The sequence below is a fragment of the Cervus elaphus genome, chromosome 26 (genome assembly GCF_910594005.1).
Source record: "Cervus elaphus chromosome 26, mCerEla1.1, whole genome shotgun sequence".
NCBI classification, from domain to species: Eukaryota; Metazoa; Chordata; class Mammalia; order Artiodactyla; family Cervidae; genus Cervus; species Cervus elaphus.
Window position 1 is genome coordinate 42,453,792 of NC_057840.1, and position 27,730 is coordinate 42,481,521.

At 50.1% G+C, this 27,730-nt stretch overlaps 1 protein-coding gene across 1 annotated transcript in view; it reads left to right on the plus strand.

The window, feature by feature from the left end:
* IGF2R (insulin like growth factor 2 receptor) overlaps positions 1 to 27,730 on the plus strand; it is a 101,399-nt gene that overhangs the window by 15,175 nt on the left and 58,494 nt on the right. The window contains exons 2-9 of the mRNA XM_043888128.1: positions 4,346 to 4,485; positions 13,843 to 13,967; positions 15,519 to 15,617; positions 21,490 to 21,622; positions 22,057 to 22,186; positions 23,986 to 24,091; positions 27,090 to 27,252; positions 27,406 to 27,577. Coding sequence (XP_043744063.1) covers positions 4,346 to 4,485; positions 13,843 to 13,967; positions 15,519 to 15,617; positions 21,490 to 21,622; positions 22,057 to 22,186; positions 23,986 to 24,091; positions 27,090 to 27,252; positions 27,406 to 27,577 — 1,068 coding nt within the window. The remainder of the gene's footprint in view (positions 1 to 4,345; positions 4,486 to 13,842; positions 13,968 to 15,518; positions 15,618 to 21,489; positions 21,623 to 22,056; positions 22,187 to 23,985; positions 24,092 to 27,089; positions 27,253 to 27,405; positions 27,578 to 27,730) is intronic.

A 27,730-nucleotide genomic window follows, 5' to 3' on the forward strand; every position in this document is an offset into this window, starting at 1 on the left:
CACTCTGTCATTCTGGAACGGAGGACACTCCTGTCCTGAATCACAGGGCAGTGGGGGATACTAGGGCACATCAGATCTAGCAGTGGGTGGTGGGAAGTGCCAGGAGGGTTGGTGTCAGAGCTGAGGATAACAGCAGGGGCCAGCCCATGTGGTCCAGGGGGCATTGCGTGCAGCCCTCTGTGTCTAATTGCCAGGTTTGCTTTGAAGTGAACTTGGGAGTTTTCTAAGGGCGGGAGGGGGACATTGGCTAATGATATTTACACTACTCTGGAGAAGGAGGTAGCGTGGCAAGGATTTTGCTTGCGTGTGCTAGTTTTCGAAGCCAGGGTTCTTGTCCAGGTGGTTTTGTGTCCAGAAGAGCGCTGCTGACTGAGGTTAGGCTGGGTCTCCTCGCAGGATTGGAACTGATTCTAAGACCCCAAAGTGGGCGGGGCCTCTGGGTGCTGGGAGGGGCCTCTGGGTGCTGGTTCCCCAAGACCACACACTTCCTAGGGTTCTCCTGCTCCATCTCCTGGCATCCTGTTTCTCACAGATGAGATGGGGGACAGCTTAGAACCACGGTGTCTCATAGAAGTCTTGGCCTGATAGGAGAGTCAAGAGTTTCGTGAAGATGCCCACTGGGCTTTTACACTATCTGTCTGCTAGTCGATGCTTATAGAGCAAATATATTTCAAACATTCGTGTCTGTGTGTCTGAATAAAGACTACATTTCCACCCAACTTGGAGATATTTTCTTCCATGGTTTGTTCCCTGCTAAAAGTTTAAAATTTTAATATTACAGCTCATTTTTCTCTTTGGTCTGACACGTTGGACTCATTTTTTCCTGTTAGTTTTTTTTTCCCCCCTCTTTATTTATGTAAGCCCAAAAAGCTTAGTGTAGAATATAGACTTTTCTGGGAATCTCAGCTGAATGGTCTCAGTTGCTTGGCTCTTAAATAAATCTTACTGTTGTGTTTCCTCATTTTGGCTGTATGTGTTCACCTCATGTAGAGAATTTTCTAGTGGAAAACTTTTGGATGAAATATTATTATTCCTCTAACATATCATTAAATTTTATTTAGTCTATGTGCTTTTATTGTTTCTGAAGCCATTCTCTCATTCTCAAATACGATCATAGTGCTTTAAAACTTCAGCATAAATTTAAAGAATGATTTCGGCCTCGGCCATTCTGGTAGTTTGCTTTTCAATCTTGGCAAGGAGGCTACAATTATCTAGTGCCAAACGTAGTTCTCTTAAGTGCTATCGGATATTTATTTGACTTTCAAATTTAGTGAAATCATCTTTAAAACGTGTTTATTAAGGATGATAATTTAATCTAAATAAGGGGCCAGCAGTTGACACTGTAGGTTTTGGAATATGCCTTGTGAGTTTTCAGATTGATGATTTCAACTAAACAATCATTCCTGAGCTCCTAACGATACAAGGCGTTGGGCGTGTGTGTCTGTTTTCGAGCAGACACGTGTCTGTTGGAATCGGACCCTTTCAAGCACTGACTGAGGACTCTTCACCCAAGAGCTGCAGTTTAGGTTTGTGAGTCTCTGCCTTGTGTTGGTGGTTAAATCAAACCCTTGAAGACACCCAGCACTCGAGTACTTTCACAGCACCCTCCCTCCTTCCTCCCATAACCACTTATCATTTTGATTAATCTTGACAGAAAGCAAATATGAAATACAAGTAGAGAAAAGAAATACGATTGACTCGGGCAGCGTCTTTCTAGGAATTCTGATTACCAGATTGTTGGGACAGCACCTCCCCATTTCACGCTCTTCTATCTCTCTCCTGCTGCACTCACACAGGCTGTTTACATCTGCCTTATTTAACTATCACCTCTGCAGAAATGGCAGTGGGTTTCTGTTTTAAGAAAAGCGTAGTGTTTTCGGTCACCACGTGCATTTCTTTAGAGTTGATTCCTACCAGTTCACTCATTCTAAAATGCCTTCACACACCTCTCATGTGGTGGAACACTTTAATGATGCCAGTGCTTTAAATTTGGTGTCTGCTATCCTGGAAAAACTTTGGGGCCCTGAGTAAGAGATTCACAATTTTCCTGAATTAACTGTATTTAATAGAAAAGTCTACTAATACTCTGCACATAAAAACACTAGCTTAAAATTTTAAGGAAAGATCCATAGTGTGGATCTTTGAGCAGCCTGTCTTTTCTTCAAATTCAGAATCCAAACTGCTTCCTTTAATCTGTGTGACCAGGTGTCCCCATCTCCTGGATCTCATCTGCTGCTCGTTCTCTCCACCTCGCTCCAGCCATAGGGCCCTTCCTTCCCTTCCATCCCTGTGCTGAGTTTATGCCTGCCTCAGGACCTCGGAATGACTCGTTAGTCTGCTGGAATATCCTTCCCACCACATCTTCCCCTGGGTTGCTCATTTTGTCATTCAAGTCTTAGCGTGAGTTTGATCTCAGCTACTCTTGTTGATTCCTATCACATTTCTGCTACTTTGTTACTGCTTTGTGTTAGAAGGTGGAATTCTCCTGTGTATTTGCTTACCTGTTTTTTTTCTGTCCTCCCCTGGAATATTCACTCCAAGAGGGCAGGGCATTTTTGGAATGATCATTGCTTGATCATTTCTGTACTCCTCACTAAGAACTTAAGGTTTATTTGTGAAGCGAATGAAGAAAGGTTATGAAGGTCAAAAGAAACAGGCCTGGATAGATGACTTGCTGGCACCTGATACTACTTGGGTCATTTTCTCGGGCCATGGAACTCTGGACTTGGGGAGGTAAAAGGTGTTACTTACTGGTAGGAAGGCTGAGTTTAGTGGTAACTGCATCTGAGTCCAGCGTCACCCTAAGGCTGGTGCTTGCCAAAGCACTCCAGCCTGGTTTTCAGGTTTCTTGACGTTCAGTGGCTGTCAGAACTCCCAGCGGAGCTCTCAGAGCCCTGCCTCAGTGCTGGCGTGTGCCCAGGTCCTTGGTTTCCTGGCAGGTGGAGTTGATCGGTCCCCAGATCTGGGTTCAGGAGCACACCTGCCTCCTTGTCTGCCAGTAACCTTCCTGTTGGGGTTCCTCATTGCTGGACGGGGCTCTTGTGGAGACTGCCTCTGGGCAAGGAAAGGTGTGTTGCCTGGGGTTTGTGCCGAGTCAGTGCTCTGACACCCAGCCGAAGGGGAGCCCCGAAAGTGGAGTGGTCCTATGGGGGCTGTATTTCCCCATCAAGCTGGTGCTGCCCATGGTAAGCTCCTGACACATACTTGTGGTTTCCAGCTTAGCAACCTCAAGGTCTCACACCCGGTTCCTCCACAATTCCAGGATAGGAATTCTGATTTATCTTCTGTCCTTTTGACAGTACTGTTGCATTAATGTACCTTGTGCATTTTGTGAGGAACTTTTTATTTACTCTCGTTTCCCATCTACCCTTGTTGAGGAAATTTTTACAGAATTGACACAGCATTCTCCCGGGGAAGAGTGGAGAATTGAGAATCCTTGTTACGAGAGAACTGACCAAGCGTTATAGTTGGCCCTTGAATAGTGTGGGTGTTAGGCGTGCGACACCCCACCCTGCCCTCCCCACCCCTGTTGAAAATTCACATCCAGCTTTACAGTTCACGTCTGCATCCACAGTTTGCATCTGTGTGTTCAGCCAACCACGGCTTGTCGTTTGGTATATGGCAATACAGTACTTAATGAAAAAAATTCATGTGTAAGTGGCCCCGTGCAGTTGAAATCCATGTTGTTCAAGGGTCAGCTGTATTTTGTCCCAACTATGCAGATTGGTTCATGGATAGTTACTCAATATCTACTTTGCCAGAGATTTGAACAGACAGCGAGTTTTAATGCATATAAAATACTTCATGTAGTGAATCAACCAAAAGTTAATTTTGTCTGATTTTGGATCCGTCGCCTGATGGCATAACTTCATCTTGTCACTTCGGATCTGAACTGTTAAAGGTAAAACCAGAACCAGAACTATCTCACATGTCATAACTAGTTTTTAAATAAGATAAACAAAATTAAAAACAAATATTTGGCTTTGCAGCTTTCCACGGTGATTGGAAAGGTCACTGCCTTAAAACTCAACATAATTCCTGAGCAATTACTTAAATATCTGAGTTGGTATTCTTAAATTAATGGTAGAATTTTAAGTATTTTAATGCTTATGGAGTCTTGAGGCTGCTTCAGGGCGGATTGAACCAGAGCGAGGTGGTATTTAGTGGTTTCTGCCCTGGCTTCTATTCAACTTAACATAGTTTGACTTTAGTATTTTTGGCTAATGAAAGTGTATCTTCTAGGTTATGGTAGTCTTAAGCAAATGTGGCTTGAATATGAAACTAGAGAGAAGTTTAATTATTGGCAGATCAGTGACAGTGACAAATTGCTTTTCTTCCTTTCTAGTTATACATGGGAAGCGGTGGATACCAAAAATAACATGCTTTATAAAATCAACATCTGTGGAAATGTGGGTATTGCCCAGTGTGGACCATCAAGTGCTGTTTGTATGCAAGACTTGAAGACAGACAGCTTTCATTCTGTGGGTAAGTAAAACTGCTGTTAGCTTACTACACGTGGGAGATCCTGATTTTGCAAAAATGACTGTGTATGTAAGCTGTCTCTTTAATTATATAAGCTTAGGATCCATAATGTATATTTTGTGTTTCATAGGAGTTCAGAGTGGTAGCGATGTGAGTGTCCGAGCTGAGACGGGGGTAGCTTCCGCCCGTCCCGCGGGTGCTGTGCAGTCAGTCGTTGTGAAGATTGATGTGCCTTTGTGTTTATTGCTAAGAAGGATGTTTCCTATATGGCTCTGCCTTCTCCTGTTTTTTCTTAAACCCTGTCTTTCCTTTTCTCCCTCTTTCACACCCATTTCCTCTGACGCCCGACTCCCTTCCCCCTGTATCTTTCTGCTTTCTGCTGTGGTGGTTTGAGTCTCAGGCAGTCTGTATTCACGTGGGGTTGCAGATGGTCCCTGGCTTTGGGCTCCCCCTAAAAATTAAATGGTCCTAAGGGCTTCCTCCTAGAGGAAAAAGCACAGACCTCTTTCCTAGGGCTCATTTCATTTGCCCAGCAGCCCTGGTGGTTTTTTTTTTTTTTGGTCGAGATCCCTTTCCTTTGGGAGGATAATGGGTCCACGTGGTTGATGGCCCTGCCACGTTACTTGGAGCGTGAAAGGGGCAGATGTGTAAAAGAGATGTGGGGCGGATGTGAAAGCAGGAGGTGTCACCCTCGGGGGTGGTGGTGTGGGTGTCCGTGGTGACCTGTGACCCGGGCGTTTTCAGGGGTGAGGTCTGACGGGTCGGGGCGAAGTGGGCCCGGTGTGTGACTGGGGACGGTGTGGCACCAGGAGGCGGGAATCGGTTTTGGAGTTGGGAGGGGCGAGTTCCTTTGGTAGCTCCATCTGTCATCTTGAACGCAAATTCCTAAAGCACACTTGAAAGGGCTTTTTAGAAAGTAATGTTTAGAAAAAAGAAGAGCGAGGTCTGGGAGGTCTGCTGGTCGAGCTCCAGCGTCTGCCTGGCTTCCCTCTCCCCCAACGTGGAGACAGTCTAGACCAAGAACAGTGGTCAGAGGGATTTGGGGCCCAGGATAGAGATCTGAGAAAGCACCAGCTCGTTCTGAACTCCTGGGCCAAATTTTACTATTTTGTGATATACTGAAAAAATTTGTGGGACTTCCCTGGTGGTCCAGTGGTTAAGAGTCCTCACTCCCAATGCAGGGGGCCTGGGTTCGATCCCCTGGCCAGGGAACTAGAGCCTGCATGCCTCAGCAGAAAGGCAAGTTTGCATGCTACAATTAAGACCCAGGGCAGCCAAATTAAAAAAAAAAAGTGCAAATGAGATCATCAGTTTCTTAGTTTGGACAATTCAGGGAGAGAGGCCCCAAGTGGGCTTGTTGGCTGTTGTTACTTAGGTTTTCAGGAAGAGGAAAAGTAGTTTTCCTCTTGATTTTATTATAATACGGGCTATAGTATTTTTGGCTAGTGAAAGTGTGCTTCTGGTTTGTGGCACTGCAGTGCAGTGCGGTGTAACATAGATGGGTACCAGATGCACACAAGTCTCTAGGAGGAGGATTTGTGAAGTTGGCACAAAACTCGAGAATGACCAAGTTAGATAGGCTTTGAAAGCCCAGGGGGGAGAGTTGGTATTTTCTGGGGCAGATAGTGGATCCATTATAGATTCTTTGTGACGGTAATGGGGGGGAGGTGATCTGATAAAACGTGTTTTTAGAAAGCTGGGCTTGGTGGACTAGGAGAGGTTGGTTGAAAGGGAGAGTTAAAAAAGATGAGTTGTTACCGGTTGACAATGATATAAAACAGCTGTTTCTAATCTCATTTTACTCCCAGACACACATGACATACTCTTCCTGGGGCCTCAGACCCTCTGGGGGAGAGAATGGTATGCTAGATGAAGTGTGCTTTCAGCACTAGCGGTTATTGCCCTGTCCTTCAACTCAGGAAAGCACACGTGTGTGAGCAAGAGTGAGAGCAACATGAACATTAGCACAGGTCACCTTGAATCAGATCTCATTTTGCTCATTTGTGTTGTACAGTCGAAATAACTAAATTTGTTCTTGTAAATTTAGTTTTATAGCTAATCACTAAACTTGGTGTGCACTTACATGCCAGGTGTTCTGTTTCTAAGTAAAAAGTATCTCATTTAATTTGTTCATCAACTTCTGAAGCCGATGATCTCATTTCCCTCATTTTATAAGGGAGAAAGCTGAAGCACGACATGGATAAGCAGCCTGCCAGAGGTTGTGTGGTTGCGGATTTGAATGCTGACAGGCCAGCTGCAGAGCCTGGGGACTTACTTGGCTTCTTGCTCTGCGATCACAGTGTCCCATCAGACAGTTAGAGCGCTAATACGGGAAGTATGGTGGGTAACCTGAACTCCTGGCTCTTACAGGACAGCTGGAAACTGACATCAGTTTGCTAGAAAGGGAAGACAAACGTGAATTTTGGAAAATAGCCGCAAAAACTGGAGCTTCCAATAGATCAGAGAAAAGAAGAGCTAGTTTAGCAACAGATCCAAACACATATGAGAACTTAATGAATAACCTGAAATTTAGATATAATTAAGCCATTTATCTCCTAGGAAACAATATTAGACATCTCCTTTGCATTGTTACAGAGATTATGGATTAATTAAAAGTAAAAAGACAATGAACATTGGGGGGAAAAAGCCTAGTAAAATAGAAATATAATCTGAAGGAGGTAGGAATTTCTCTTTATAAATGATAAGAAAAACAACGGAGGAGCAAAATAGCAAAGTCTCTAAGAACAGGCAATTCACAAAAGAAGAAATCCAGATGGTCAATTCAGCTTCATTTGTAAGCCAGGCATAAATGCAAATCAAAGCAATAATGAAATCTAGTTTTCCTTCAGTCACATTGGCAGAAGTTTAAATGGTTGAATCATGGAATGCTGGCAGGGAGCCTAGAAACGGGCACATTCATATATTACTATAGGAAGATGATTGTCTCTAACCCTTGTGGGAAGATAATTGTTGATGTGAGTTTTATAGTGCCCATAGGGCAGTTTTTGTACTTACAGACAAATATTAAAACCTCAACTTTGGTCTAAACAATATTACATTATTTTTGATTAAAAAATCCTGTATTAGTTCTTCTTAGGCCAGTGATACTGTTACATATATAAATCTAGCAGAGTTTAGCAGTCATTTTTATGGGGTCGGTGAACAGCCATTTGGTTCCATTTACAACCTCGTTGAATCATCTTCATCACATTTTACAATAATTTATGCATTTTATACATTTGATTTCTGTTTAAAGTACATCAGATAATCTGATCTGACGATTAAAGTTTAAGGATTAACAATAATTCTTACAAATTTAATAGTTTAAGTGTAGGAATATGATAAACCTGAAATTCTCTTAGCTGTTCTAACATTGTCACAGTTCTGAATCAGTTGCTTAGTTATACCCTCTGAATTAGTTGTAACATTAAACATCACAAGTATATAAAAGTACTGAATATGTTCACATTCCTCCTAACAGCCTTAATATTAATACCATGATTTTCATTTAATTAATCTTTCTGGGGGTTGAAAATTATGTATCCACTTCATGAAGGCTATTATAGCCCCTTTCACCAAGGTAACAGACTCACTGTTAAGTGAGGTTACTCACCATGAAAGCCTGGGATTCTGACTGGCTTCTTATAGGTGACCTGGGGGTAGGACAGAGTGTGAAATTCAGTTGCAGTTGCTGGTCATGTGACTTCATTTACTCTAAGCAGACTGACCCCTGACTTAAGGTTGTACTTAATGATTCCTGTGAACATTCACAGAAATCTATAACAGCAATCCAGGTTGATCACTAGATTAACTTTCATGTCTCTATTAACATGTGAAAATACCATTTCTTCTTGTGCCTTGTATCTTTACATTTTAAAAAATGATATAATTCTGTTAGATATATAAGATGATACCTGGTGATAACCTGGTTGCCTTCTAGGTGTAACTCATATTTTTATCCCATTTAGAGTCTCTCCTGATAGTCTAGAATTATCTGTTACATTTAAAAACTTAGATCCCTGTAACAGTCTTTTGTACATAGACTTTTGTACAAAAAAAGTTCCTTGTAGCATTGAAAATTGTGGCAAATATGCCGAAACAGCCTAACCATGGGATAGTTAAGTACATTGTAGTATATTCTGATTTACTTGGTTAAATCATAACATATATATATAATTTTTTTTTAAAAAACAGCTAACACTTAATACTCATTTATTGATTTGTAACAAATATTTGAATGAATCAGTCACCAAAACAGACAAAAACCCCTTTTCTCACGGAGCTTACATTCTAGTGGTGTAGGAGGCCCGCAAGAAAGACAGTGGCTAAGTGGGATAGTAAGACTGTGACGGATGCTGTAGAAGACAGTGGAAGGGGGGGGGGGGCGTCTCGGGATGTGTGTTCAGGAATATTCAGTGGGGTGGGTGTCGCTGAGAAAGTGACATTTGAGCAAAGACTTGAAGCTGAAAGCAGCGAATCACGTGGCTCGGGGGTGGGGGGGGGCGGCGAGTGTGGGGGTCAAGGCGAGAGGGAGGGGGCAGGAGCCAGAGTGGAAATCTCTTTTGGAGTGTTCATAGAAAGAGGAGCGGAAAGGTGAGGCGGAGGCGAGAGCTGGGCAGGGGGGTTCTCTTTTTGGCGAAGGAACACGTGAAACCGCACACGTCGAAAGACACGATACAGCAGAGGCGAGCGTGTTCCGCGAGGGGGCGGCCTGGCCGGAGCACGTCGGAGAGGGCTAGCGGCCCGGCTGGCAGGCCCTCAGCGAGGTGCTGAGGAGGCCCGGCGGCCGCGTGCTGGGCCCCGCGGCCGCCGGCGGAGGCGCGATCGCCAGGCCGGGCAGCCTCAGCGAGGTCGGGTTGCGAGCTCGGCCGGGCTCGGCCGCGGGCGCCGAGGGTGGCAGGCGAGGCCTGGCAGGCCCGGCGCGCGGCCTGGTCGAGCGGACTCTGGTGAGCGCGGTCGGGCGCGCAGGGTCTGCAGGACCCGGCGCGGCCTGGCCGGCGGCGCGTGGCCGGGACTGGCGGGTGCGGGCGAACGCGGCCGGATGGGCGCCCTGGCGCGGAGGGTCGGGAGGACCCGGCGCGGCCCGGGCTGCAGAGCGTGGCTGGGTCTGACGGGCTCGGGCGAGCGTGGCCTGGCGGGTGCCCTGGAGCGCAGGGTCGGGAGAACCTCGCGGGGCCTGGCCGGTAGCGCGTGGCCGGGTCTGGCGGGTCCGGGTGAACGCGGCCTGGTCTGGCGGGCCCGGGCGAGCGCGGCCTGCAGGGCCCGGCCTGGAGAGCGCTGTCTGGAGGGCCCAGCGCGTGGTCTGGCGGACCCGGCGCGGTCTGGCGGCCCCGGCCTGGAGACTGCGGTCGGGTGGACCCGCCACTGCCTGGCGGGCTCGGCAAGTGCGGTTTGGTCTGGCGGGCCCAGGCGAGCGCGGCTCGGTCTGGGGGGCTCGGCCTGGAGGCTGCGGTCGGACAGGTCTGGCAGGCCCGGGACGTGCGGCCTGGTCTGGAGGACCCGGCCTGGAGAGTGCGGCCTGGAGGACTCGGCGCGGTCTAGTCTGATGGGGTCTCGCCAGTGCGGTCTGGTCTGGTGGGCCCGGGCGAGCTCGGCCTGGTCTGGCGGACCTGGCCTGGAGAGCGCGGTCTGGAGGACCCGGCGCGGCCTGGCGGGCCCTGGCGAGCGCGGTCTGGCGGGCCCGGGGCGCAGGGTCTGAAGGACCCGGCGCGGCCTGGCCTGGAGAGCTCGGCCTGGTCTGGCGGACCTGGCCTGGAGAGCGCCGTCTGGTGGGCCTGCCGCGCGTGGCCTCGTTTGGAGGACCCGGCCTGGAGACCGTGGTCTGGAGGACCTGGCGCGCACGGCCTGGCGCGGTCCGGAGGACCCGGCGCGATCTGGCGGGCCTGGCGAGCGCGAGCTGGTCTGGCGGGCCCAGCGCGCGCGGCCTGGTCTGGTGGACCCGGCCTGGAGACCGTGGTCTGGAGGACCTGGCGCGCGCGGTCTGGCGGGCCTGGCGCGGTCCGGCGGGCCGAGCGCGCGGTCTGGACGACCCAGCGCGGTCTGGCGGCCCCGGCCTGGAGAGCGCGGTCTGGAGGACCCGGCGCGGCCTGGCGGGCCTGGGCGGACGCGGCCTGGTCTGGCGGGCCCGGCCGGGAGACCGCGGTCTGGCGGGCCCGGCGCGCGCAGCCCGGTCTGGAGGACCCGGCCTGGAGAGCGCGGCCTGGAGGACCCGGCGCGGTCTGGTCTGCTGGGGCCCCGCCAGTGCGGTCTGGTCTGGCGCGCCCGGCCGGGAGAGCGTGGTCTGGCGGGCCCGGCGCGCGGTCTGGAGGACCCGGCGCGGTCTGGCGGGCCCGGTGAGCGCGGCCCAGCCCATTTGGCGCCGTCCTCGGGAGCTGGCCGTGGGCCTGGCGTGCTGGCCGCCGCCCCACAGTCCTCGCCCGGCCCTCGTCCGGGGAGGACGGCAAGGCTGGCCGGGATGCCGCGGGGGTCTGCCGCGGGGGTGCTGCCGCGGTGCACCGAGGCCTCGCCGAGTGCCGGGGTGGGCAGTCGGTCCTGGCCAGCAGGCGGAGGAGCGGGCGGCAGGCAGGCTGGACGGGCAGGCGGGCGCGGTGCCGACGGGGCCTGACGCTAAGGGATGCCGCTGTCCCCCTAGCCGCGGCCGCGGAGCTCGGCCGGTCCGTCTCGGCTCGAGGCCAGGGCCCGTCTGGTCTGCGCACAGGGCGAGCCCCGCAGTTATAAGGCGCCCCCGGGAGCTCTGGGCACGGGGCCGGATGGGGCCGCCGCGTCGGGGGGGACAGAGGCGCGGGGGGAGGGTCTTTAAGGTGGGGGGTCTCCCCCCGCCCCCCGCCACGGCCTGGAAGCGCCCCCTTCTGGCAGCTGCGCGTGCCGCCTCCTGCCGGCCGAGCCCGCCGCCCCCCCCTGCGCCCCGAGTCTCCTGGAGCGCGGCGCTGCGGGGGCGCGGGAGGCCCCGCCCCGCCTCCAGGCCCCGCCCCGTCACCCGGCCCCGGCCACACCCACGGTGGGCGGAGCCGCGGGGCGCTGTCCACGGTCCCGGAGCCGCCTCCGCAGGCCTCTGCGGCTGTTGGTCCGAGGAAAAAAACAAAAGATTTTTCAGAGAGACCTCCTGGAGTTTTAGGCGCCGAAGGACGATTCTGGCAAACCTTTGCCGCGTTTCAGACAGGCAAGGCAGAGAACCACTGTACTGTGAAGTCTGGTGCTATGGGGTCTGAAAGCCATTATTATCTCCTCTCCATTAGCGTCTTAAAATTTTTACCCATTCCCCTCTTTTTTTTTCCCCGTTTTTCTTTTTTTTTTTTCTTTTCTCCCCCTGCTTAAAGATCTCCGGTGTATGTATCGAATTAGACCAGTTGTAATCCTGAGGTCATGACACTCACTCGTCATTAGTCTGTGAACTAACCTTTTTTTTCGGTTTTGTTTTTTAAATTAGTTGTTTTGGATAATGCAATGAAACCCTTCTGTCACAAAATCTAGGACCTTGACAATAACCACTATCTCTCCATGCTCCTGTCTCTTCACTGGAGGTAATCATTCGCCCACATCCTGTCCACTAACATTTCCTTTCTTTCCTCTCTTACTCTAGTCAGAGTCTGTCTGGCTGTATGTGGTGTTTTTAACTTAATAGAAAGTATGTATCAGGCAGTGTGTGGTTTTGGGGGAGCTTAAGTGGTAACAGTTAGCATACTGCTAAAAAAAAAACTATTGTTGTCTTTCCCTGATTTATTCTCCTGACTCCTATGTTGTAGTATATTGTGTAGATCTAGCAAGGTTACTTTATCTGCTCTTCTTTTGATGGGCCTTTGAGTTGTTTCCAGATTTTCACTAGTATGAAGAACATGAGATATTCTTTCACATGTTTCTTGTTTTATACATACATATATATATATATATATATATATATTTGTGGCGCGCATTTGTGTATTTACCTAAGAGTTGACTAGCTAAGGCATAGGGTATGTGAATGTTCAGTGGTAAGACTCAGTGCCCACGCCAACTTATGTACTGGTTAAACCAGTTAATACTTACACCAGCAACACAGGAGAGCTCTGGGCTGTCTCTGCTCCAACATTGGGTGTTTTAATTTTTGTCCATATAATGGCTGGGGTTGGTATGCTTATGTGGTCTTGATCACCAGTGATGTTGAACATCTCTTTGTACTATGAAGATGTTTTTCTTCTATCATGTCTTGTCCATTTCAATGTGACTTGGTGTGGGTTTTCCCCTTTTTCCTCTCAGCATTTTCTCTCAGAGGTCATTTGTTTCCTTTTATTTCCTAAAATTTTAAAAAATGATTTTGTTTTTATGTATGAGTATATATATTCTTGATGCTAGCTCTTTGCCAGCTCAATGTATCGCCTAGTTTATAATTTGTTTCTGTTTTACTTAAGGTATTTTTTGACGAATGGAAACTTTTAAAAAGTTTTTTTTGGTAGTTAATGCTTTTGAGTCTTCAATATTTTGCTGCACTAAGGATTTAAAAGATAACTACATACATATTTTATTAAGAGAATTTGGTTTTTCATGTTTATATCTTTTAATCCGTGCAGAGTTGATTTTTGTATACAGTGGTAAGTGGGGATTCAGTTTTTATCTTTTTGCCAGTACAGATTGCTATTTTTTTTCCGGCTTTATCTACTGAACAGTCTCTTTGCTCACTGACGTGGTCCATCACATATCAAAGTTTGACGCAAGAGTCCTGGTGTCTGTGCTCTCTGCTCTGGTGTCTTGATCTCTGTCCCAGTCTGTCTGTTCTTGTGCCAACTATCATCACTGATACTGTATAGGTTTTTGTTTTTTTTTTTTTTTAATAACATCCCAGGCAAACTGAGAAGTGATCACCCTATTTGTGGACTGTTCTAAAAATTTTTGTTTTTTACAGTGTGTATGTATGAAGTTATAGAAGGATTTCTTCAGCCAAACTATATATTCTGATTTATGTTTTTGAAGATCAGACTGGTGCAAGAGGGGTGGGAAAGGGAGGATGGTGAGGGACGAGGCAGGGGTTGGAGGCAAGGGGCCCCATTAAGAGGCTGCAGCCAGAACACGGATGACAGCGGTTGCAGTCGTCGTAGAGATGGAGAGACGTGGACGGATTTGAGATGAAGGTAGAAGCGCTGGAACTTGCCCATGTTGACAGATGAGAGAGAGAGAGGACTTAGTGCCATTTTGTTTGGGGCTTGAACAGCAGGAGGTGGGGCGGGGATGGCATTCCTGAGACAGAGAATCCTGGGGAAGGGACACTTTGTAAGCTTTTCAGAAGAATTATAGTGCCATTTTTAGAAGTGCCGTTTTTGCTCCTGCTTGGAAATAGCATTTGGTTATGAATGTCTTCTAGCTTGTTCATGCTCTTTTCTCTCCGAATAGGTGACTCTGTTTTGAAAAGTGCAAGCAGGTCTCTTCTGGAATTCAACACAACCGTGAACTGTAAGCAGCAGAACACAAATCACAAAGTCCAGAGTAGCATCACCTTTTTATGTGGGAAAACCTTGGTGAGTCCATGCAGAGTCACTTCATAATCTTTCTTTTAAAAACATTTGTCCCTGGGGCGTTCTTGCTGTCCTTGTATTCTAAGACAAGTGACTAAAATTAAAAACTCAAGCGAACAGATAAACAGAAACCGCAACCAAATGACCATCATCATTAAAAACCAATAAGTAAACAAATCCTAAGCCTATAGTTAAAATGTTTAAGTGAAACTTGACCCACATCCTGTGTACACCGCCGTCGTAAAGATTAGTGTGTTTAAACTCGCAACTCTGTTTAATGTTTATGTTGCAGGCATAATTTTTTTTTTCTTTCTGCATTTTCTTTTGATAGTTTTCAGGGCAGTGTATTTGGTTCTTAAATGTTTTTTTTTTTTTTCTCATTTACATTAAATTGGACAAACTGACATCTATCAAGAAGAAACCTTGGCCAGTGGGTAATGGGGTGCCCAACTTTCGGGGTATTACTAGTGTTGAAATGGAACATAATTGTTTAAAGTATGAAGTTTGTCCTCACTCTGCATATTGTATGTGATATTTTGGTTTTAATCTTTACTGTTTAGAAAGGGACTCTCAGCAAATGATTGCTAGCTTTTAGGAAAAACAACTTGTATACATGTTCTACGAGTGTTCTATAATCAGAGTAAGAATCCAAGTGTTTAGAAAAATCAGATAGAGTGGAGCTCACGTAGCTACCAGATTGCTTTAAAATATCATTTTTAGAGTTTGGTGCTGTGACTGTTGCATTTTTAAGCCCATCCTGTCTTGTGTGAAGAACTTGAAAAATATAACTCGATATTGTTAATTTTGGACCAGACTGTCCATTGCACTCTTGTCCATGTTGAAACTTTGGGAAATAATCTATTTTTGCAGTGGTATGAAATCTGGAGGTCTGAGTTACAGAGTAAGCTGTCATTTGAATTTTAACTAACTTTTCTTGAGGAATTCTGTGTTCATGCTACAAGAACCAGAATTTGCAGAACTCCTCAGATTTGCTCATGGGAGTGTAGGGGTAAGTTCCCGCTGGGTCTTATCAACCAGCCACACCGTGGTCATCGCTGGTCCCCGTCTGTTAGGAGGGGCCCCTCTCCAGTGTGGGGGCGTTTAAGGAAGGCCGGTGTATGAGCTTGGTCAGGTCCAGATGGGCCTCCTCCGCGGCTTCCAGGAAGCATGAGGTCACATTTTCTGGCTTTGGTTTTGTTGGCGTTTGGTTCAGAGAACATTTGGAGTTTGAGAGTGGAAGGTCTGCAAGGATTACTTCCCATGAGCTTACTGTACTTGCATAGCTGGGGCAGTAGAACAGTTTTGGATCAGTTAGAGCCAAATTCCATCATGATTTTATGAAGCTTTTGTCTCAGAAGTTTTGAGTTTGGGAACTTCTCACTCGGGTGACCTTGTTAACTAGAACAGTTGTGTGCAGTTGTGTGCCACCCCCCACCCCCACCCCACTGCTGCTAGTTTAAAATTTTTCATTAGCCTTCACGGTTTCCAACTTTAGAAAAGGAACATTTTACAATATGCAGTATGCTAACTTATTTTTACTTCTTTTAAAAATAGGGAACTCCCGAGTTTGTAACTGCTACAGACTGTGTGCATTATTTCGAGTGGAGGACAACTGCAGCCTGCAAGAAGGATATATTTAAAGCAAATAAAGAGGTAACAAGGGCCCTTCAGGGTTGCATGCTTGTGAAGTACATTCTGGGACCTTCAGCATTTGAGGTGCAGACACATACCTTTTGAGGTAGAAATCTGTTTTTGGTTTTCAAACTCCACTTGAACAGAGAGACCATGTGATTTGGGCTTTCCTGATAGTCAGATGGTAAAGAATCTGCCTGTAATGCAGGAGATCTGGGTTCGATCCCTGGGTTGGGAAGAACTCCTGGAGAAGGAAACGGCAACCCACTCTAGTTATTCTTGCCTGGAGAATCCCATGGACAGAGGAGCCTGGCGGGCTACAGTCCATGGGGTCACAAAGCGTCAGATATAACTGAGCAACTAACACATACACACAGGCACATGCACACCGTGTGATTTACTTGATAACTTGTCCCGGATGGTTCTTACTTTTAGGACAGGGCATTTTAAACTTACAGGATGGACTGGAAATGGAATGGCTCACTCGTGTAGAGCAAGTGAGTTCCTGGTTTCTGATGCCATGCATCTCAAGAACTAAGTCTCAAGTTGACTTTGGGGTTTAGATCACCACGCCGCCTGCAGAGACCATTTCCTTGGCCTTGGAGTGGCTTCTGAATGCATACTGGATCCAGGTCAGGGGTGTCTGGCCCTCACGTTCGTGCCAGCTCACCTCAGAGACCAGATGACCGTGCTGTTTCCTCTCTTTCTCTGGCATCTGGCACATGTTCCTGGTGATCGATGAAGCACCATCCTCTCTGACCTGCAGCCTCTGCCTTTCCCTGGCAGTGGAGGGGGCAGAGGGCCCTTTCCTCTGCAGTTCTCCCATCCCACCACCCTGGAATTTCAGGGTGGCTTTCCTGTGTTCACCCAGGCAATAGTCTAACTGGGTTGAGTATTCTCTTTTCTCTAGATTCGTTTTCTGTTCTGTAGAGTTGAGTTCAGAGACCCTCTTAGGAGCTAGGAACTGGGAGTGATCAGTTATGGGAGTCATCAGTCACTTTACCTGATGGCCTAATATGTTGTCATTTAAGAAAGGCAAAAAGAGACTTTTTTTTTTTTTTTTTAAGCCACGTTAAGTTACAAATACCGAGCTATCACTGATTCTTCGGATGTGGCCAACTCTAAAAGAAAAGATAGTCGGAATGCTGCCTTGTGTGTAAGGAACGTTCACTGGGAAGGAAGTTCGAACTGTGGAAGGAAATAAGATCTAATGAAATAACACTAGTAGGAGATGGTGTCAGATTTAAACTTTGCATTTAAAAACTTAGCTCAGACTCTTTGCCAATATTTGGTTAGCGGCAGGTAAAGCATCCTTGAACCAGTGTGAGGTGCCTTCCGCTTTCCTGAGAGACGCCAGGCCCCGTGGAGGTTCTCTCGGACTCTGCCTCTCCAAGCGATAGTTATTACCCCCATTTTTCCTGTTTTAACCAAGTCTCTTTTTTTACCTTGCTTTGCTGAACTGACAGTTGTCTCCTACCACCTAAAGAATAATTGCTTCCCCAAAGAAAGAAATGGTGACTTGTTTTTGGTTTTCTTTGTGTTTGTAGGTCAAGAAGTCACAAACTGCATCCTGTGTTTGTGCGGCCTCAGACTTAAGATTTTTTTTTTATATTTTTATAGGATTGTTAAAAAAAAAAAAAAAAGCCGAGAAGAGTACACAGTAGAGACCTGCGTCACTCACAAAGCCTAACATGTTTACAGAGTGAGGGTGCTGACCCTGGACCTGGGTGGTTTTAGGGGGTGGAAATGGGGAGATTAGAGCCTATGTTTTTCTCAAAAGTGATGTTTAACTTCTCTTAGAAGCTGATCGAAAGATTCAGGGGGAATGTTGATTTGCTCCCAGTGACCTTTTCTTTGGGCCTGGTTGGCGGCAGGGCTTTTATCTGTTGAGTTTTCATCTCTGGAAGGGGCTAAGCATCAGGAATGTCATTACATTTTGAAAACGCGGTTGCGTTCAGGGAGCCCATAGACTGAAGGTGTGGAGGGCATCTGCTCTGCCTTAGGTATAGACGAATAGAAAGGACACAAGAGCCTGTTGCTTCGCTGGCAGCTCAGTTGGTAAAGAGTCTGCCTGCAACATGGGAGACCCAGGTTCGATCCTTGGGTGGGGAAGATCCCCTGGAGAAGGGAATGGCTACCCACTCCAGTATCCTTGTCTGGAGAGTCCCGTGGACAGAGAAGCCTGGAGGGTTCAGTTCATGCAGTCCGTGGGGTCGCAGAGAGAGTCAGACACGACTGAGCAACTGACAACAGGAGTGCTGCTCTCACCCCTGCAAGTCATAGGAAAGTGTATTCCCTTTTCTCTGTCTTCAGTAGGATTTGATCACATCTTATAGGCTATATAACTTCAAAAATTATATTAAATGTAGAAACACTCATCATTCTTCTTTAAAAAAAAAAAAAAACAACCTAGACTTGGTTTAGTGGCCATGTGGTCTTGATTTCCACCCGTTATTAGTATCTCCTCATTGCTTTTGTTGGTTTGGCTTCGTCAGATTTATAGTGGAGTGATGGGCAGAGAGCACAGGGCGGGGGTGGGTTCCAGAAAGTGCCGTTTAAACCCACCCGTGTCGTGCTTTGCTCAGTGGATCCCGGTGGGGTCCTCTTAGATGGTCATTTCTTTCAAAGATCGTGGACAGGCACCCCTTACCATTCCACCCTAGGGAGCACAGAAAACGCAGCCCTGGAAAGCGCATGGTCCTAGTGGAGTTGCATAAATATGGTTAATGTACAGACGTGCACCGTTAACAAGGCTGACTCAGTGTGCTGTGTGTGGAGCTGGCAGAGACCCCCTTCTCCGGCCGCCGCATTCCCGGGGCTGATGAATGTCTCCATTGCTCGGCTCAGTGGAGCAGGAAGTGGGAGGACTCTCCCCAGGAGCCTTGCTTGTTTTTCCGACGCTCGCTCCAGTTCTGGGGGGCGCTGCGTCGGGCGTGTCTCCTGTTCCTTCCTGGCGTCGAGACACGGCCAGCAGTTGCTTGTGGCCTTGAGCTGGGGGGTCTGTAGGCCTGGCTCACGGGGATCCCTCTAGCCTTGAGGTGACACGGAGCTAGTTTGAGGCTGGTGGGCCCCCCCCCCCGCCCCCCGCCGGCCCGTTGCCTGCTGGGTGCTCTCCTGCCCTCTCTCTTCATCTTGTAGCTGGAAAGTTGCTTCTTGTCTCCTATCTCACCAGTCAGCCCAATTCCACCCCCCTCCTCTGAGTTAACACATTTCTGTTGATTGTATTACTCTGCTAGGGGCTGGCAGGCTTTGGATTTGCAGGATCAGGGACCTGGGTTACTTCCACCGGGGCGTCGTCACGGTCTGCAGTCATCCCGCTCTTGTACTTCGATGGCCTTTCGGCAGGACATGGTGCCAGGCGTGGGTCCTGGCCTCCTGCCCTCAACCCGCTCTGCGCCTGTGCCCGCCCTCCTTGGCTGGCATCGGGCTGTCTGGTCAGTGTCGGAGGCAGCGGGAGGCTTTGCTCTAAGGGTCTGGTTGACAGGAGTTTGGGTCCCCCTCCCCCGCCTCTGCCGAGGGGGTGCGAGTCCTTGGGTTTAATCCAGTAGCTCTCTCTGAAGTCTCTGCAAACAGAACAGGGGAAGAGGGTTAGTGGGTCAGAGCATTCCTGCAGGGTTGATAGCATCTTTCCGAGAAACATTTAAAAGCTAAACATTAACATGAAGCAGTTAACCTTTGTAAATGAACCTGCCTATGAATAGCTTCAGTTTTCCAAACGAACAGTTTAAGGAAAATTACCCACTGGAAATGATGAAACAGACTATCGATCCTTTGAAATGATTTGCAGAGAACACGAGTTTTTAGAATATTTCTTGGCTAAGGCAGTTAAAATGATGTGGTGTATTACTTTGCAGCTGAGATTTGGGGGCTGTTTCACATGAACTGGGTGACCGGGCTTTTATCAGGGGCACACCTGTGGGCTTGAATGCTTTGCCTGCATAGTTTGGTGGAGCTTGGAAAGCACAGGGTCTTGCCAGCTATAATGGGTTTCGTGCGTGACATTCCCCCAGACCCCTTTTTCCTCCCCACCGCCGGTTTTATTGAGGTGTAATTCACAAATAGCTTATATTTGAAGTGTACAATGCGATGGTTTGGTTTAGTCCTTGATTTTTTTAAAAACAGAAGGCCATTTGTTTATAGAGATGAGAGAGTACGTGTGAGTTAGAATCCTCAGACGTAGGGTTTTCCTGGTGACTCAGATGGTAAAGAATCTACCTGCCAATGCAGAAGACCTGGGTTCAGTCCCTGGGTCAGGAAGATCCCTTAGAGAAGGGCATGGCAACCCGCTCCAGTATTCTTGGCCGGAGAATCCCATGGATGTAGGAGCCTGCTGAGCTACAGTCCCTGGGGTGGCCAAGAGTCAGAGGTGACTGAACGACTAACACACACTCACAAGCGTGGGCCGGATGCCCAGAGGAGGAACTTTCCTTCGTGCCAGTGAAACAGTGTCTGCAGACCCCCGTCAGCTCCAGACCCCCGTCAGCTCCAGGCTGTGTCCTGAGCCTTGTTGGGGCCCTGGCAGCGACAAGCTCCCCCGTCCTCAGGGGCTCAGTGGCGCGTTGGCAGGTTAGGGTGTCGGGTGACAGACACCAGTGCAATGAAGAAAAAGGCAGGATGTTGAAAAGGCCACGCCAAGCAGGTGACGCTTCCCCCGGGGCCTGAGCGCGGTGAGAGGGGATGCCAGGGACCATTCCAGCAGAGGCAGCGTCACTTCCCTGGGCTGAAGTGCCCCGCGAGGCCAGTGTGGCTGCATGGAGTGGTCCCCAGGGTCAGAGACAATGGAGAAGCTGGGATCGCACCCTCATTGTGATGGGAAGTGGCTCCTGGTGGATTTTGAGCAGGAGTGATGTGAGTCAAGGGAATTTTATTTAAAAAAAAAAAAATTTTTTTTTTTTTAGTTTTTTCTTTTTAAACTTTTTTATATTGGGGAATAGCTGATTAAGGGACTCAGCCGTATATACACATGTACCCATTCTCCCCCAAACTCCCCTCCTCTGGTGGATTTTGAGCAGGAGTGATGTGACTGGAGGGAATTTTATTTTTAAAAAAAATTTTTTGATTTGTTTTTGATTTTTTTCCTTTTTAAACTTTTTATTTTATATTGAGGAATGGCTGATCAACAGCACTATGATGGTTTCAGGTTAAATAGCGAAGGGACTCGGCCACATATACACAGGCACCCAATTCTCCCCCAAACTCCCCTCCCATCCAGGCGGCCACAGGACGTTGAGCCGAGTTCCGTGTGCTCTACAGCGGGTCCTTGCTGGTCCATTTTAAATACAGCAGGGTGTACCTGTCGATCTCAAACTCCCTAACCCTCCCTCCCTACATCCTCCTTCCCGGCAACCGTGAGTTCATTGTCTGAAGTCTCTGAGTCTGTTTTGTAAGTCAACTCAGCTGCATCTTGTCTCTTTAGATGTCCACACATCAGGCACACCATACGCCATTTCTCCTCTGTCTGACTTCCTTCACTCCGTATGACAGTCTCTCGTGACTCGGTGGAACTGTGAAAGGGTTGATCTGGTGGCTGTAGAGATGGTGGCTCAGAGTCGGGTACTTGGAAGCTGGAAGCCAGAGGCCCCCTTAAAAGAGCTCATTGCAGGCAGGAGCGGACTTGCTGCCAGGGTGCTGTGAGGCGGTCGCTAAGGGAGGGTAGGGACAGGGAGCTGTGAGTGAGGACCCTGGCGGGGACGGACCCTGTGGCGGCGGGGGGAGCGGGCTGGCAGGAGACGCTCACAGGAGCAGCCGGAGCCCTGCAGGCCTTGCTTGTGCCGTCCTCGGGGGCCTCACTGGAGACCCTGAGGCATGGAGCCAGGGGTCACGTGGCGGAGGTCGCAGGCCCCCCACCGGAAGGCATGTGTGGAAGCCCCTCCTCCTCCCTTCTCTCTCCCAGGTGCCGTGTTACGCTTTCGACAGAGAGCTCAAGAAGCACGATTTAAACCCACTGATCAAGACCAGCGGTGCTTACTTGGTAGATGACTCTGACCCAGACACATCTCTGTTCATCAATGTCTGCAGGGACATAGGTGTGTGTCTGAGAGCGTTGGGGGTGGGAGTGGGGGGAAGGATTTCTTCGGAGGCTTCAGTGCGTTTGCCCTGGCCCCGTAGGGTTCCTGTGGCTCTGGGAGGACCGGGTACACCCCTTACAAGCTTCCGTGTCCCTGCTTCCCAGCCCCTCCTGGGAAGGGACCAGGGGCAGAGCCAGCGTTCTGCTGCCGCATCCTCGCTTCCTGGCTGGGCAGAGAGCTCATCCTGTTGTCCACTTTCAGAGTGGGCGTTGGCTTGCCCAGGGTCTCAGGATGTGATCCTACTTGTTTTAGTTTCCAAATTTCTATTACTTTTTATTGGAGACTTTAAGAAAATTTGACGGTTTTTACAAGAGACTCTGGACCCAAGGTTTGAGTGTGATTGCTGTGCCCAGCACGTGGTCTGATGCAGCGTCCTGTGTTACCTCTGACAGATGCTCTCCGGGCCTCAAGTCCGCAAGTGCGTGTGTGTCCCACCGGTGCGGCCGCCTGCCTGGTGAGAGGGGACCGGGCGTTCGACGTGGGCCGGCCCCGGGAGGGGCTGAAGCTCGTGAGCAATGACAGGTCAGTCTGCTGTTGGCAGGGGCAGTCCTCAGCAAGAGCCTGACTTTTCAGGGGAGCTGCAAGAATACCCCTTTGCAACAGGGCTTGAGAAAGTCCTTGCCAAGGGACTACTACTTCACACGTGCTTGTAAACTTACTGGTCATTGCTTGAATTGCATATTCTTGGTGACTTTCTAATCATTTCTTTCTTAGAGCAGGAACACATGTATCATTATGCAGCCTGCATCCATCCATATGGGTTCCATTTCATGAACTTGCCACTATCTTATGGTGTGTTTGGGTATCTGCCATGCTTCATCTCCCCTGTCATTGGTTTTATGTTCATAGTTTTATCTCTTTAAAAAAAAAAAAAACAGTCCTGGAGGGCAAGCGGCAGGAGGGCCACTTTGCCAGTGTCCTTCTGGGTGGAGTTTGCTTTCCGACTGGGGTCTGGTGGGCCCCCTAGCCCCCCTTGGGCCCCCTAGCTTCCGGCAGGGGTTGTTCATTTTCTCTTAAGGAGCTGTGCTGTTGACACACGCTCTCCTCCTGACTTGTGTTTGCCCCTGGCTTGGCAGAGAGCTTGCACTCCGGTGGGTCGCACGTGACCACGTCTTGAACTTGGAGCGAGGATTTTTATTCACTGTTCCCGGGCCCTTTGGTAGACGTCTCGCTGCACCTGCTCCCGTCTGGAACGCGTGGTGTGTCAGCGTGTGCAATTATAGATTGCACTCTGTCCCCAGAAAACACTGGCGCGTGACCTAAATTGAAGCACGCTGGGAGATTCCCACGTGTGCGAGTGTGTTCGCTTGCCAGGGCCACCTTAGCAAAGTGCCGCAGGCTGCCTGGGCAGCTCCACTAGGTCACTCTCAGCTCTGGAGGCGGGGTGTCTGCGGGGGGCGTGGTGGGGGGGCTCCTCCTGAGACCCTTGGTCTCAGCTTGTGGACGGCCGCCTCCTCCCCATGTCCCCTCACGGTCTTCCCTCTGTGTGTCTGTGTCCCGAACCCCTTCTCCTTATAAGGACGGCTGTCCTGTCTCAGGGGCCCACTCCAGCGACCTCATCTTCATCCCCTCCTCCAAGGCCCCCCATGTCCAGATACAGTTACGTGGGGGGGTGCTGGGCATTGGGGCTTCCGCTTGTGAAATTTGTGGGGACGGAGTTCAGCCTCTCACCCTGTCTTCAAGTGATAAACAGGCACTTCTTCCCACTGGCAAGGGCTGGAGAGGACTCTGGAGCATGTGGGCATAGAGCGAACGCCCGAGGTCACCTTCAGAGACGGGGAAGGGTGTCTGTTTTTGGTGTCTCTGTGGCTGCAGCCCGCAGCGAGGCCAGCACCCCGTGGGCCTTGCCAGGGTCTGCCTGCCTGCCCGTGGGAGGCCATGTGGCCAGTGTGCTCTGCGCGATCTTCAGGTTTAAAAAAGAAAGTCCTTGGTTTGCACTGAAAAGTTGTCATTTAGAAAGGAAGTGGTCTTGCAGCCTCGTGGGCTGAAATGCACTTGGCCAGCTGGGCTGTGTTTGTTTTGTTTTGTTAGATGGTTTATGATTTTGTTCCTTGTCCTCCCAACAGCTTTTCTAAGAACTTAAGTTTTACATGGTGATTATTTGACTTTTTTTTGTTTTGTTTGTTTTTTAAGAAGTACACCACTCATTGAAGTTCGCTTAAATTTTATATCCCCCCAAATGAAAATAAACGTGAGTTTGTCCTGTGGTTTCTTTTATGTCTGTGACCTACCATCTGTCCTCCTCTCTCCTGAATGAGGGCCCTGAGGGCTGTGATGTCTGCGTTGGTCACCCTAACCCTCTCTTCCCAATGCATCTCCAGGCTCGTCCTGAGTTACGTGAAGGAAGGGGCCAGCCAGCCGGACTTCTGTGATGGCCACAGCCCGGCGGTGACCATCACGTTTGTGTGCCCGTCGGAGCGCAGAGAGGTGAGTGGCTTGACCTGAGCTCTATGCCCCAGCGGCGTTCAGCGGACTCGTGTCCGGGGGCCCCATGCAGGAGACGTGCTGTCCTGGGCCGAGAGGCCCCGGGGCTGGACCTGGCTGAGTGCTGCACATGCTTCGCTGGCTGTGTGCTGTTTCGCAACCACCCCGAGGGGCCTCCGTCTACACCCGAAGGATGGTGTTTTTGTTCAAGGGTCGCGCGAGATGACATCCCAGTGGTTCAGGGACAGATTTATTTTTTTAAAAAAAAACTTCACAGCGAGGCGGATGTCGGTAAATATTTGAAAAAAAAAAAATGTACATATGATCCTGAACCTGTGGATTTCACGTGTCTGTTAACTGCTTCGGGTGAAGCAAGGTCAAAATGGCTCAGCGGTTTGTATAGAAGCATAGTAAGAAACGAGTGGTGCAGATGGCGTGTAGGCCTGGCAGACCGCGCGCCGGGGTTCTGGGGGTGGGTACCGGTGTAGGGAAAACGAGGGCCCGAAGGGAGATTCCTGCAGCCTCCAGAGGAGCGCGGTGGCCCCCTCACCTGCCTGCCTACCCTTCCCCTGCCCACGGGCAGATTGATGACTCTGTCTTCTGGCTGTTTACTCAAATTCCAGTGCCCGCTGTAAACTCCTTGAGGGTAGGGCCTGCGTCTGCTGTGCCCTTGGGCCCCGGGCCAGCGCAGTCCCTCAGGTCCTCTGCGACTTAAGTGTCTTCGCAGATGGCAGTGCTGCTGAAGGGAGGCGTCCCCAGGGAGGAAGGGTAGGGCTTTCCTCCAATTTATTTCTGTCTGTCCTCCCCGCAGAATGAAGTAGGAGGAACGGAATTCTTTTGCCAAAGAATGTCCTCCCCCAAACAAACGTGGAATTTGCTCTGCTTTCTGGCTGGCAGCTGGCTGTTTTGCGTGTGTGTGTGTGTGTGTGTGTGTGTGTGTGTTGTAGGTGGGAGGTGGGTTGGAGAATGAGACTACAGTGAGGGTCCAGCCAAACTTCTGGGGCTGCGTGGTGTCAACTCAGCCAAGACCTGGTGGGCCAGTAGCCGACGCTGGTCCTGAAGGTGATCGTGAGGAGTGTCATTTATACTTTTTTTGGGCATGTATTTGTGTATTTCTTCTTTGCGTCCTACAAGTTGGAATCAGAATTAGGGAGCCCGTGAGATGCTCTAAGCTGGCAGTGGTCTCGGCATTTCCCCCTCTGATCTGTGCTGCATCCAGTGAGCTCCATTCTACACTCTCACAAGGGAGACGGCGGGGAGTTCCCCTCCCTTCTCCATGGGACGCGAGGCGGTTGAGGCCGGTGTGTCCTCCCTGAAGCTTATGAGGTTCTGTGTCCAGCCTGACTGTCGCCTGGGCAGAGCTTGGGTGACTTAGGCCTGGGGCCCTTCATACTTAGGAGGTTTATTGAAGCATTTTCATCGGCTCATTAAATGCTTTTAGGAGCTGGAACTTTAGTAAAACGTTCACCTTGTCACATAAATCTTTTAGAAAGCTTTACTTGAATTTACATACTGTAAAAATTCACCCAGCATAAGTGCAGTTTAATGGTTATTAGTGCACTAACCGAATTGCACAATTATCGCCTCAGAACTTTTCCATCACCCAGAGAAGCCTCGCACCAGCCACCGTCGCCCCCTGCTCACCCAGCCCTGGCCGCTGCCGTGAGCCCCCGCTCTGCCCCTTGGCCTCTGCCTTTCCTGACCCCCCATGTATGTGGGGTCACGCCCCACACGGCCTTGGGCATCCGGCCGCCCTCGCTCAGCCCATGTCTCTGTTTGTTTGTCAGGCTGCCCTCAGCCAAGGCGTTAGTTAGGGCATCGATTTTTCGAGTAAGCGGTCAGGGCTGGACTTGGACCTCTGCAGCTCGCTAACCACGTGGTCGTGAAGCTGGCTCTCGGTCCCATGCCTGGCACGCAGCAGGTGCTCGGTAAATGTTGGCAGCGTGAGGTGCCCAGAGGCAGCACGGCTGCACCTGATGCTGGGGCCAGGGAGAGGACCGCTCCCCCAGGGACGGCCAGAAGCGTGGCATCGCGTCCCCGTGAACGGTGACTTACTCCTCAGCACCCTTCGGAGGGTGGGCTTGGGGGAGGTGACAGCCTGGCCTCACCTGGGAGCAAAACTGATTTGAGTACAAGTGAAGCCTGCCCAAGACCCTGTGGACATTCCTAAGAGGGGCAAGGGCCTGTCTCCCCTGTGGACATTCATAACAGGGAGCTAGGGACCATCTCCCCCATGGACTTTCATAAGAGGGCTCTAGGGACCATCTACCCCATGGACATTCCTAGGAAGGGGCTAGGGACTGTCTCCCCTGTGGACATTCACAAGAGGGGGCTAGGGACTGTCTTCCCCGTGGACATCCATAAGAGGAGTCTAGGGACTGTCTCCCCCGTGGACATTCATAAGAGGGGGCTAGGGACCACCTCCCCTGTGGACATTCCTAGGAGGGGCTAGGGACTGTCTCCCCCATGGACTTTCATAAGAGGGGTCTAGGGACCACCTCCCCCATGAACATCCTAGGAGGGGCTAGGGCCTGTCTCCCCAGGTGCACAGATGCACACCCAAGTGTTGAACAACCAGGAGAATGCATTCCGTACAATTCTCCTGACCCCTGAAGATGCAGTGATTTCCACCCCCTGGGGGCAGAGGTCCATCTGGCACAGGCTGAGTGGCACCTGTGACAGAAAGGAGTGAAGAGACCGCAGCCCTTCGCACGTTGTGACTGCTCGCCAGGGGCATGGTGGGGCGGGGGGGACCGCGTTCAGGGCGGGCTCCCAGGCTGAAGTTTGCGTGTGACTCTGGAAGGGACCGGAAAAGCTGCGAGGAAGCAGAGTTGTTATAAGACAAATCATCGCAATCCGTTAAGGGCCATGGCGGTACCAGAACGAGAACAATGTCAGAACCCGGCAGCATGCCCTTGAGCGTTGCCAGAAGCAGAGAAACTGCATTTGAGCCACGTGAATGAAACGAATCTTTCTCCCCTTTCCTCTGGGTTCGCGGCAGGGCACCATTCCCAAGCTCACGGCGAAATCCAACTGCCGCTTTGAGGTCGAGTGGGTCACCGAGTATGCCTGCCACAGGGATTACCTGGAAAGCCAGAACTGCAGCCTGAGCAGCGCGCAGCACGACGTGGCCGTCAACCTCCAGCCGCTGAGCCGGGTGGGAGGTGAGCGGGGGGCCCTGGGGGCTGGGGCGGGGCCCGGGCCAAGCGCCCCCTGCCCTGGGGCGGGCGCTGCAAGTCAGACGGGAGGCTCTGTGGCTCTCCCGCACCTGTGCGCGTTGCAAAACCCCTTCTCGTGGGTCCCCCCGCTTTCCCCAGCCTCAGACTCATACTACACCTCGGAGGCGGACGAGTATATGTATTATTTGAGCATCTGCGGAGGAAGCCAAGTGTCCATCTGTAGTAAGAAAGATGCTGCGGTGTGCCAAGTGAAAAAGGCAGATTCCACCCAAGTCAAAGCGGCCGGGAGACCCGAGAACCTGACCCTCCGGTGTGTACAACCCCCGCGTGACTCTTAAGGGCGTCCTGTGTGTCCCTTTGAAGCCTAACACACTCCCCTGCCTGCCCCCTGCTTCCGTTTTCCTCAGGGAAGTCAGCTACGCTGGCATTTTTTTTCCTGCTTGGGTCAGGCAAGTACCGTTTG